The 12,607-nt window shown below is 40.8% G+C and overlaps 1 protein-coding gene and 1 long non-coding RNA gene across 5 annotated transcripts in view; one reads left to right on the top strand and one right to left on the bottom strand.

The window, feature by feature from the left end:
- LOC308671001 overlaps positions 1–8,117 on the bottom strand; it is a 23,972-nt gene extending 15,855 nt beyond the window's left edge. For 2 of the 3 annotated variants that reach the window (XR_014027127.1, XR_014027128.1), the window contains exons 1-3: positions 7,998–8,117; positions 4,803–5,150; positions 3,105–3,826 (exon numbers count right to left, since the gene is read on the bottom strand). This is a non-coding gene — a long non-coding RNA (uncharacterized lncRNA). Of the gene's footprint in view, positions 1–2,764; positions 3,827–4,802; positions 5,151–7,997 lie in introns of those variants that run through there. The other variant, XR_014027129.1, reaches the window with a different exon arrangement.
- The window catches only part of SMIM14 (small integral membrane protein 14), a 46,228-nt gene extending 33,621 nt beyond the window's left edge, over positions 1–12,607 (top strand). For both annotated transcript variants that reach the window (XM_081332895.1, XM_081332894.1), the window contains exons 4-5: positions 4,489–4,637; positions 8,118–12,607. In XM_081332895.1, coding sequence (XP_081189021.1) covers positions 4,489–4,637; positions 8,118–8,150 — 182 coding nt within the window. In that variant the 3' untranslated portion in view covers positions 8,151–12,607. The remainder of the gene's footprint in view (positions 1–4,488; positions 4,638–8,117) is intronic.

Raw genomic sequence — 12,607 nt, 5'->3', positions numbered from 1 at the left:
TAACAAATTATGGCCCAAATCATCTGCTAGTTGTTTGCCTCTGACTCATCCTTCTGTAATTTTTTTTTGCTCCCTGATGGACTTTTTCATGATGGAAAATTTGTGGAGGAAGCAAGTAAATTGTGGTGTGGCTGAAGTCAGAATGATGTCTGTTCTGCTGTTACAAATAAATGAGTCAGGTCTGAAAATCCTAGCCTGCCACAGAATTTAACACATTCCCCTCTCTCTCTCTCTCTCTCTCTCTCTCTCTCTCTCTCTCTCTCTCTCTCTCTCTCTCTCTCTCTCTCTCTCTCTCCCTCCCTCCCTCCCTCCCTCCCTCCCTCCCTCCCTCTGCCTTTCTTTCTTTCTTTCTTTCTTTCTTTCTTTTTCTTTCTTTTTTTCTTCTTTCTTTCATGCCACATGCCACAAAGTAGTACCCTTTCTTTCTTTCTTTCTTTCTTTCTTTCTTTCTTTCTTTCTTTCTTTCTTTCTTTTTCTTTTTTTCTTCTTTCTTTCATGCCACATGCCACAAAGTAGTACCCTTTCTTTCTTTCTTCCTTCCTTCCTTCCTTCCTTCCTTCCTTCCTTCCTTCCTTTCGTGACACATGCCACAAAGTAGTACCTTTTCTTTCTTTCTTTCTTTCTTTTTCTTTTTTTCTTCTTTCTTTCTTTCTTTTTCTTTTTTTCTTCTTTCTTTCATGCCACATGCCACAAAGTAGTACCTTTTCTTTCTTTCTTTCTTTTTTTCTTTCTTTCTTTCTTTCTTTCTTTCTTTCTTTCTTTCTTTCTTTCTTTCTTTTTCTTTTTTTCTTCTTTCTTTCGTGCCACATGCCACAAAGTAGTACCTTTTCTTTCTTTCTTTCTTTCTTTCTTTCTTTCTTTCTTTCTTTCTTTCTTTCTTTCTTTCTTTCTTTCTTTCTTTTGTGACACATGCCACAAAGTAGTTCGTTCTTTCTCTTTCTTTCTTTCTTTCTTTCTTTCTTTCTTTCTTTCTTTCTTTCTTTCTTTCTTTCTTTCTTTCTTTCTTTCTTTCTTTCTTTCTTTCTTTCTTTCTTTCTTTCTTTCTTTCCGCATGCCACAAAGTAATACCTTTCCTTGGTAAAGCTGAAAGCCTCATTCATACGTTTGACAAACAGTCTTTTCATTCAGAGAGCTGTCATACAGGATATGCCTGGCTTGGAATATGCAAATAGCTCCGAGGTCTGCTGTTGACTTTTTGCATTCAGAAAGAAGCCTGGAATGCTTAAAATTTTTGGCACCCAGTTTTGCTTTCTGTCTATATTTCATTTCTGGTATTCATTTTGTTTGTTTTTGCTGCGTTGCTTAGCCAGAGGTCTTGTCAATTTCTAAGGAGGTAGTTTTCAGCATCCCATTTCTGTTGACTAATAACTGACAAAGTAGTCTTATCATATGCTTTTGTATGACTGCCTATATTTTGTTTAATAATATGGCATCATCAGCACATGAAAGTAGAGCTGACATTTGTGGACTGTGGAAGAGAACATTGCTTCATCCAATCTCTTTTGATAAATCCTCACTTCAGTTATAAATTAGTATTTATTTTAGCGCTACATACGGCAGTCTCTTCCAGCAGTAATTTTTTAATACCACGAATCTAGATGAATTAAAGGTTTTTGTTGTTTTTTTTGTTGCATAGTTGCAACTTTAATCAATTTAATAGATTAATTTGGTTGATCGGCGAGGGGGAAAGTTATTATGAAGATTAAAAATAAGTTGCCTTGCTTTTAAGCCGTTTGGGATCCTTAGGGTAAGATTAAAAAATAATAATTGTAACCTTTCTTTTATTTGGACATGCATCCACAGGCCAAAAATGCAACCTGTGGCCGCTAATTCGGAATGCCATGAATGGTTGGCCAGGATGCTGGAATTAAGAAAAAGTCCTCTTGTTTATGAGCATAAGGTGTCCTATTGACAAGCTAGCTCAGCTTTCCCCAAGCCAACCTCATCACTTCCAGCACTTCACTGGGATTGCAACTCTAATTTACAGCCATAGTTGGGGAAGATGGAGCTAGCGGAAGGAAGGCGTGGAAGGAAAGGAAAGCCAGAGCCTGCCAAGTTTGCTAGATGGGATTTATAGATAGATGCTCAGTTGAAAGTCAACCAAGGTGAAGTGGAAAAGCTGCCTGGTGCTTGTGGTTCACGCCCAAATAGTGATTCATCATCGCAGTCTGAGTTTGGATTGTGACTAAGATTCGATTGCTATGTTCCTCTCAAGCAGCCTCCCATGTACTATTAACCTATAAGAATTGCCAAGGGGTGGGTTGGGGTCCTACCTGCTCCTTTCTTCATGAAGACTGAAGTCAGAGCTACTTTGGGGAGGGGGGAATCATCAAGAGTTGAAAAAAACAACAAAAACCCACATAGGATATCATGTCAGATGTTGTATTTATCTATTTAAGACTCACCAGCCGCGCCCCAATGCGCAAAAATGGACACCACGGCGCGACGGGCGTGTGGAAACAGGCCGCTGCCGCACTGTGCAAAAACGGGCCGCCGATGCGCTGCAAGGTGCAAAAACGGCCGCCGCGGGGCCACAGAAACAAGGCGCAAGAACGGGGCAGGGCTAGTGAGCATCAGGTGGGCGCAAGCCCCACCCCGTTGGTGGTGCGTGCCTGCTCGCGGCCATCATTCTGGGTTTGTTCCCACGTCTTGGTGAAGGAACCGTCCCGCAGTCGAGGAAACCCAACATCAGCTTGCTGAGTGCGTTTGCAGTGGAGGCGTAGAGGTCTTCAACTGCCTTCGCTGCTCTGACCTTCAGGTGGGCTTCACGCTGCGCTAACCCAGTCCCAGCCCTCTTCTAGTGGCCCTTCCCCCCCTCTTATCCTGCTCGCCTGCGAGCTCTTTCGCTCTGTTAGACTATGGATTTAAATTAACCAGAGATTTGATGGGAGATCATTACAGACAGAGCCAAGCTAGAACTAAGGAGAAACTTCCAAACGGTGAGGACAATCGGTGGAACAAGTGGTGGGTGCCTCTGCCATTGGAGCTTTTTAAGAAGAGATTGGACAGCCGTTTGTCTGGACTGAGATAGGATCTCCTGCTTGGGCAGAGGGTTGGACTAGAAGACCTCCAAGGTCCCTTCCAGCCCTAGTCTATGTTCTTACCTCTGAGACAGGGAAGAAGCCCTCGGGAGCGATAGCGTTAGCTGTTCTGGACGCGTCCCTATTCTGCAGCTCAGTTAGTGCTTCTTAACTACTATTTTTTGTTGGCTTCTGTCCCATGCCGTCACTTTATTTTATTTATTTTTTATTTTAATTCCATTTATATCCCGCCCTTCTCCGAAGACTCAGGGCGGCTTACAAGCTTAGCAGTAGCCTTCATTCTATGTATATGCCTGCTTATTAGGGCTTTCACACCCCCCCAAGCGGCATTATTACAAAGTCAGCTTATTGCCCCCAACAATCTGGGTCCTCATTTTACCTACCTCGGAAGGATGGAAGGCTGAGTCAACCTTGAGCCTGGTGGGACTCGAACCTGCACTAATTGCAGGCAGCTGGGGTTACTTAAGGAGGCATTAGCCCACTGCTCCACCAAGGCTCATCACTTTAACGAGGGTTGTAGCAAATCAACGTAGGATTAAGAGCTGAGCTTCAGGGATCCTAACTGCAGACAGTCTGGGTTGCTGTCCTTCGAGATTAGAAGATGACTCGTCCCCGAACGATCCCTTAATCAGTCATGGGCTTGGTGTTCTTTGGAAGCATCGTGAGGATGGCCCGATTTGAATGTTCGGCTTGGTCCACAGAAGGGAAAAACACGGCTGGGCGGTCTTGACAGCGGAGTCCCTGCCGATGGCATTCTCGGAGCAGTTCCGGTCTCTCTAATCTCCCTGGAGAACAAAATGAATCGGAAAATGCCGTTTGGGAGACACCTGGGCCTTGGATATTCAGAAACGTTGGCCCCAATTAAGGTGGAAACCAAAGCATGAGTTTTGTTCCAGCTCCCAGAGCAACATTAATGGAGGGAGCAGCCTTTTCTGTAACAATAGAATCACACTAACCGCCTTCAGGACAGACCAACAGGATACGTAACCCAGCATGTGATCCTCCGTTGGTTTGTGCCTGATAGCAACTGAGACTATTCCGCAGACACGGAATCCTGATTAGGCAGCGTTAGCGTGACGTCTCTTAGGACGAGGAGTCTAACATATCCAGTTGCTGATGTTCAACTCCTCTTAGCACCGTAAGGTAGTCTAGACCAGGGGTGTCAAACTGCTGGCCTGTGGGCCGGATGCGTCATGACAAAACCGCGCTCACCCCATTGCCGGCAATGGGGAAAAAGCTCCGATACGTCGCGCGACGTCACGTGACATCGCGAGTTTGACACTCCTGGTCTAGACAAAGCACAACCTGGACTCCTAGCATTATGTCGATACTCTGCCTGGTTCACAAGTCTGCCCTGCCCCCCCAACTGAGTTGTCTTGCCGATAATTCGTTGGCGGGTCTGAAGTTAATTCTGCCCTTTTGTGTGTTGTGTGTTTTTTTTTTCTAGTGCCGGGACCGAATCCATCTGCTGACCATGACTTCAGTGTCACCATGATTATGGTGGGCTGGCTGGTCCTAGCCCTGGTTTTGTTCTTGATGAGGCCTACCAGCTTAAGGAGATCGATTGGTGCTGAAAAGCCGTCCCGCCCGCATAACGTGAGTCTGTTTCCCCCAGGCATTCGTTTTTTTCGGCTGGGTAGCGCAGAATGGGAAGGAAATTGTCCTTCCCAAGCCCTGGTGACAAAAATTCTCTAATGCAGTTTAACTAATTTTACCAAACAGCAATGCAATATTACGACATCCCACGAAATAAGTCTTAACCGAAACCGTGCAGCACAAAGCTAACTCAGCACGGGTGGATTGTAGTTTCCTCCTTGTATTATGCATTTCCTTCCCATTCTGCGCTACCCGGCCGAGTCCCGGGTGAGAATCCTCGTTGTCCTTCCCAAGCCCTGGTGACAAAAATTCTCTAATGCAGTTTAACTAATTTTACCAAACAGCAATGCAATATTACCACATCCCACGAAATAAGTCTTACCGAAACCGTGCAGCACAAAGCTAACTCAGCACGGGTGGATTGTAGTTTCCTCCTTGTATTATGCATTTCCTTCCCATTCTGCGCTACCCGGCCGAGTCCCGGGTGAGAATCCTCGCTGTCCTTCCCAAGCCCTGGTGACAAAAATTCTCTAATGCAGTTTAACTAATTTTACCAAACAGCAATGCAATATTACCACATCCCACGAAATAAGTCTTAACCGAAACCGTGCAGCACAAAGCTAACTCAGCACGGGTGGATTATAGTCTCACCCGGGACTTGCAAGAAAACAGAGAGGGCTGTTTGAATAATTCCCTTCAGCCTTTATCGGTGATAACCTGATTAACGGATAAGGCTAGGATTCTAAATGGCATTCCTTTCATTCTCTTGAAAGCTCCTTGCTAGCCACTTTGATTTCTCAGATATTCCCCCCCCCACACCCCCCAAATCTAAACAGTTCTTCATTTTCTCTTCCTCTTTTAGCTTTTTAACGCTTCCTTGTTCCCTTTGAACTCTACTCTTTGCTGCTTTTTCACTGTCTGCATACACTAGGGGTCTTCAAACCTGACCCTTTTGTGACTTGTGGACTTCAACTCCCAGAATTCCTCAGCCAAGCATGCTGGCTGAGGAATTCTGGGAGTTGAAGTCCACAAGTCATAAAAGGGCCAAGTTTGAACAACCCTGGCATACACCATACAATCTGTCTCATATCCTTTTGGCAAGCAATCTTTTTTTTTTCATCCCTCTGGTTTTATACTTCGTTTTTTTAAAGTTTTTATTATTTTTTCCCCATACATACAATAGTAATTTTTCAACCAACGTGCTGTCTTGAGTTTACTTTTACTTATTTAATTCCTAATCCTTTATTCTTTCCTCTAGCCATCGATAAAATAAGCCCCAAGTTTAGTAATATTCCTTTTTTTTCTTTTTTTTCTTTCAATCTCATAGTCGGTCTGTCCATCTCTGGGCACTCTGGTATTGTTTTATTATCATTATTATTTCTTCATCTGATGGTATTCCTTCATTTTTCCAATATTGCGCAAATAAAATTCTTGCCGCTGTTGTGACATGCAAAATCAAATATAGGCTTTGTTTGTTAGTCTTTCCTGGCATTATACCTAGTAGAAAAAGTTCGGGTTTAAAATCTACATGTTCTCCCAACATCTTTTCTAGCCAAGTATGTATCTTTTTCCAATAATTCTTTACTTTATCACATGTCCACCAAACGTGATAATAACGTGCCTGACTTATGTTGACATTTCCAACATCTGTCTGACATATTTTTAAACATTTTTGCTAGTCTTACTGGTGGCAAGTGCCGTCTGTAAAACATTTTGTATAAATTTTCTTTATAAGAAGTTGACATTGTCCGTTTGTAATTTCTTTCCCATAAATTTTGCCATTTTTCTCATTCTGTATTACATCCAAAACTTTTCGCCCATCTTATCATTGTTTCTTTTTAACCTGTTTGCTTTCCATTTCCCACGTTAATAAAAAATATATATACATTTTCTTAATTAATGTCTCATCTGAAGTGAACAATATCTTATCCAACACCATTTGTTCCTTATAAAATCCACACGGTTTAACATCATTATCATATCCAGTTTGCATTTGTAAATGTGGTCACCGTGATAGGTTGATGCCCTGATTTTTCCATTTTGGCAGCAATCATTCTACATGCATCCTCTTTCATACTTCCCATTAGTGTTAGCCCACATACTTCTTTGGCCTTAATACGATTCTTTCCCTTTTGTTCCAGGTAGCCCCTATATCCTCTTTTGTTTTGTTGACTTTCTAGTTCAAGCTTGGCAAATTTAATTCTTGTAATGTCAACTCCCAGAATTCCCTGGCCATGCAATGATTGATTGGCTGGGGAATTCTGTGGGTTGATGTCCACAGATCTTAAAGTTGCCGCAATCATTCACTTGAGAGATAAATCTATCTCGTTTCTTCCTACAGCGTTTGCTTTCTCTTCTTTCTTTTGTCTGGCTCTTTCTTGTACGTTTATTACCAAGCCCATCTCTTTGCAGTACCCCCAAATTGCTTGTTTTACATTCAGAATTTCTCATTGTCGCCTTTCAACTGTCTTTTTAGTGCATCTCTGCTTTTAGATGTATATTCCTCCCTTTGCCACCCATGTGCATGAATGGACCTATTCTTAAACCATATATTTAAGACCCTGAGTTCTAATCCCCCCTTAGCTGTGAAAGCCGGCTGGGTGACTTTGGACTGGTCACTGCCTCAGCCCAACTCACTTTATAGGGGGATTGTTGTGGGGAAAGTAGGAGGAGGGAAGATTTTTTGTTATTCTTTGTAAAAATAATAAAGGCAGGATAGATATAGAGAGATACAGAGATAAAGAGAGATAAGAGATAGATAGATAGATAGATAGATAGATAGATAGATAGATAGATAGATAGATAGATAGATAGATAGATACAGAGAGATAAGAGATAGGTGATGATAAGATAGATAGATAGATAGATAGATAGATAGATAGATAGATAGATAGATAGATACATACATACATACATACATACATACATACATACATACATACAGAGAGATAAAGACAGGTGATGATAGATTAGAGAGAGAGAGATAAGAGATAGGTGATGATAATGATGGAGATAGATTATATTAGATAAGATAAGATAGATAATGATCGAGGGAGATAGATAAATAGAGAGATAAGAGATAGGTGATGGTAGATAGATAATGATGGAGATAGATAGATTATATTAGATAAGAAGATAGATAATGATAGAGGGAGATAGAGAAATAGAGAGATAAGAGATAGGTGATGGTAGATAGATAATGATGGAGATAGATTATATTAGATAAGATAAGATAGATAATGATAGAGGGAGATAGATAGAGAAATAGAGAGATAATAGATAGGTGATGATAGATAGATAATGATGGAGATAGATAGATTATATTAGATAAGATAGATAATGATGATAGAGGGAGATTACCTGTAATTTCTTTTACTCTCTGAATTAAAAATTGGTAAAGACGCATGAGGATCTGTAAGTGGACGACCCCTCCTCTTTTGCAAAAATTCAGAAACTTCTAATTCCATTCTTAACACACAGGGACAAGATCCACCGGCTCCAGCTGTCGACTGAAGTTTCCTGGGAAAGCTCAACAAGTTTAATCTTCAGTGACCAAAAGAAAGAACGTGATCACAGCATTCCTTATCGTTGTACAGTAGAGTTTTGTTCTGTACATAAAATATCCATTTTCTTTTTCTGTTTCTTAAATGGATTAACTTAACGTGGTGGGAAGTGACAGCCTTTCAACGATGGGTGTCGAACTTCTGTCCCCTGCGATATTTAAAGAAAAAAAGTTAAACCTCTCTATTGATAATCGGTTGAACCTCTTCAGATTAGTGGGTGGGTTCTTTTCCTATCTGTTTAGAGATTAAAAATTACAGTACATTCCTCTGTGAACTTTGTACACCCATTTTCTGGGGAAATTCCACAAAAGTTTCCATTTGGGTCCATTTTCAAAAAGTTTGTGTATTCCACAGCCTTCTCCAATTAGTGCCTTTCGCAGATGCTGAATATTGTGTCATATTCCTAGCCGGCAGAGTCAGCAACGTAGATGACATCAGGTTATGAAAGCTGATGTAAAACTAGTTTAAGTTTTATCAATGAGCCATTTTATTTAGAGAGAGAGGGAGGGAGGAAGGAAGGTAACAAATAATCCCTGAATAATTAAAATTTACTTTGAAAAACCAGCACCACCCTTATACAGTGGACTTGGGTTTGTGGTTTTTATTTGGAACAAACCTCTCAAGTCAAAAGAAAAAAAACCAGAGCATAATGCATGCCAATCTATGCATCAGTAGGACGGTCTCCTTCACTGCAACTGTTTGAAAGCTCCTGTGGTCAAAAGTAACTTCTGGATTGCATTAGATGAAGATGTTTTACATGTTATTCAAACGCTGATGGAACATCGACACAACCAAACACAGCACAGTCCATGAGTTTTGCACTCCACGAATGGGGTGCCCAAATTTTGAGTAGTCGGCCTGTTAGAAAAGAGAAGCAAAATTGGCATGTTCAGCTTCTATGAAGCTGAACATGTTGATGTTATTCCCTTTCCTGAAAATGATCGCAACGGCGGAAGTCCAACCTTGGCAACTTTTAAGATGTATGAACTTCAACTCTCAGAATTCCTGGCTGGGCAATTCTGGGAGTTAGAAGTCTACAGGTAGTTGAAGTCCACAGAGATAACTTCATGCCTTCTAGTTGTAAAAAAAAAGGCATCCCGCTCTTGCAGTATGATAAATTACGGAGTTAAGCAGCTACTGCTACAACCTTAAGACCAGTTTTTAAAATCAAACATTGAATTATTCTATGCGCCTAAGGCTAAGACTTACTTATGCAGGTGACATTTTGGTCCAATGTTGTCCAAATCTATATATGGTTTAGTGTAAAACTAGGTTTGCAGAGAAATTTCATGCTGAAAACAGCTCTTTTTTTATGAATGGAAATCAACAGCGTATCTGCCAACGGTTCACCCGTTTTTTAAAAAAACACTAAGATTTGCTTGAGCGATTGCCATTTTTAAAATTAAATGTTCTGTGTACTGTAACCAATCAGCTACATAGGGTCTCCCCAAAATACAGGGAGCAAACATTTAACCCCTGTTTGTGAGCATACCTGTGATTTTGGGAAGGGAATGTATAGGAGGAGGAGGAGGAGGATGATTATTATTGCAAATACCTTCTACAAATGGAACAGGGGTCTTCAAACCTGGCCCTTTTATGACTTGTGGACTTCAACTCCCAGAATTCCTCAGCCAGAGTGCACGCTGGCTGAGGAATTCTGGGAGTTGAAGTCCACAAGTCATAAAAGGGCCAAGTTTGAAGACCCCTGAAATAGAAGTTCCAACAATTAAAAGTTATCTTCTGCATCATGAAGCAACCGAAGGGCATAAATAACAGTCTGGGTATACAGAATCACCTACAGATCCATTTTTTGGGGTGCCATTTTAAAATATTTCCAGTGTGGGTATTCACGCTAACTGGGATGCCAGCCAATTAACAAAATCCCCTCTTCCCGCAGAGTTCAAAATCACACTGCCCCTATTTGTAGCCTTAACTTGGTTCAAACTATAATTCGGTTCCTTCAGAACACGCGAGGTGTACAAAGGGTTGGACGGCCGTCGCTGTCGTTTGGCTTCTTCAAACTGGCCTTTCGTCGCCCCAAAGCGACGAAACCTGAAGCCTCGTGAACATTAACTTTCTCGCGCATTAATCTGGATAGATGGATAACCTTTATTGTCATTTATTTTTTTTTACTTTGGGCACAACGGCACGCATTAAAAACGAAATTTAAGCCTTCCTGCTGTATTTTTTTTAAATCCTTGAATTGCTATCAAGGACAATAGCAGGGTGGTTTGAGACCTTTTGTGTGAATACCCTTCCAGCGTCTAAAGCTATGCAAACGTTCTGCGTTTTAAGCAGTTTCGGAACCGTTCGGGTCGCCAAACACTGAGCCTAGGTCTGCTGATAGTAACTGCTGAGTAAGCGTGCATAACATTGCGTCTTTAATGCCACGAGGAATTCCACCTGTTTTTCTTGACCGTTTTTGAAAAACACCCAACCTGCCAAATTCATTTTTAACAAGCCTATTTGGCCTTTATTTTTTTTTTTAAAAAAAGAGTCCTCCATTTAGTCGTTAGAGAAGCCTTAACATTTCAATCTCTTTTGCTGGATCCAAATAGGGTAATTTAGGAGGGTGGACTTAGTAGAGTCTGGCGTCATAGCTTCTCACTCATCCCTAATCCCAGAAATTCACTGGTGACTTTGCACTCGACCTGTTCCACCAAGGTGCGGCAGTGAAACAAACTGGAGGAGGTACACAGACCTCTTGTGTGTTACCTTTAATTCTTAGAGGAGAACCATGAGACCAGTCTTAACAAATACAATGCGGTGGTTGAACGTCACTTTTCCGTTTCATTCCATCCCCCCCCCCACCCCCAGGCAAAAAATATTGTAGGGAAAGTTGCTGAAAGGTAGCGAGTTGGTTGAGACCTGTTGCTTGGAAAACTGGAAGGTGTAAATTACAAGCAGGTAGAATTTGCTATCGGAGTTATCTTTTGAACTCCCGCGAGTCCAATTCTTACCGGATTTGAAGGATGGGAAATATATTTGAACCAAATCCTGTAACTAAAGCTAGTTCGCTAATCCGCTACCTAGTTAGACGAGGGCTTAAAACATTTCTTCGGTTTTTTACACATCTCAGCAAGCTTGGTAACGGATCCTCCCATTAATAACTACGCTTGGTCAATTTATTTCAAGCAAGGAATCTACCCTTTGTATTAGCATCAACTGCGGCAACAAATTGGTCTGTCCCGACATTTGTTCATAAAATGCCCTTTTGGGGGGTTTCAGAGATCTAGTCTTTTGCCGTGGAGTAACGTTAAAGAATTCTGGGAATTGCTCTAAGAATTGTAGTAGTGCATTTGGGGGATTTTATGATTCCTCGTAAAATAGCGTTTGAGAACCTTTCTATGTTTCTTTTTAAAAAAAAATGAAAAATGGGAAAAAACCAACTTTCAAGCAAGTTTTGTTCATCTTTACCAACCATATGAAATGCCCCTTTCTAAGGGGCAGAACAGCTTTTAAATTAACGTGAAGCAGTTATGGGTCTTGGGGCTGAATGGCGATAGTCTAGTTTTATTTTGTTCTCGAGAATAATTTGTAGGACTGCTGATAATAAAATTTTGGACCGAGAGAAACTGAAGAAGCACGATGTGCATTAGTATGCAGCTTGTTCCTTAGCAAGTATAGGCCAGTGCAGTCTCCTTTTAAAAGCAAGGAGTAATTCAAACAAAATTCTCAGTAGGAATCCCTGGTGCCATTTTATGAAACAAGACCATGAAACAGAGAAACAAAATAATCAGTTTTTGCATTACTACAGGACAAGGTAAATTTACAGCACGTACGTAAGTTTATTGACATCTCTTTATTTTTTCTACTTTAAATGTGCAAGCTAGACATAACGTGGAACAGTATGATGACTATTTTCAAGACTTTAAAAAGCTGGTTTATAGGATGATGGTAGGATTAGCAGAATTTAGGAACCATTCTTGCCAGCAAGGTCTTCAGTGGGGGAAAAAAGGGGAGGATTTTAATTGTGAAAATACCGTGCAGAAAAGGTAATAGAAATTCTTTTTCTGACATTGCAGCTTTTATATAACCCCCAGCCACTGACACCAATTAAACTTTTTTTAGAAAAAAAAATCTGGGAGATCCTAAACATAGTTTTTCTACTTAGTGAATTTCTACAGCGTTTAAAGTTTAGTCAGAATTGACATTTTCACATTCACATATAAACTGCATCAGCTCTTTATGCCTTAATTTAAAATAATTCTTCTGGGCAAAAAAATAAATAAATGATAACACTGTGATGGATTTTAGTGGTTTAAATTGTCTGGATTTAACACAAAGATCTGTGCCATGTAATAATCCTTTACTACACGATTTGCTGTGAAATAAAGGGCTTGTTCTATGCACTTTTTTAAAAATCTCTCTCGATACATAGAACCACTAATAAATCTTCTCAAAGTC

The sequence above is a fragment of the Vipera berus genome (assembly GCF_964194415.1).
Source record: "Vipera berus genome assembly, chromosome: 7".
Lineage (NCBI taxonomy): Eukaryota > Metazoa > Chordata > Lepidosauria > Squamata > Viperidae > Vipera > Vipera berus.
This window is presented reverse-complemented; position numbering and strand designations above follow the sequence as displayed.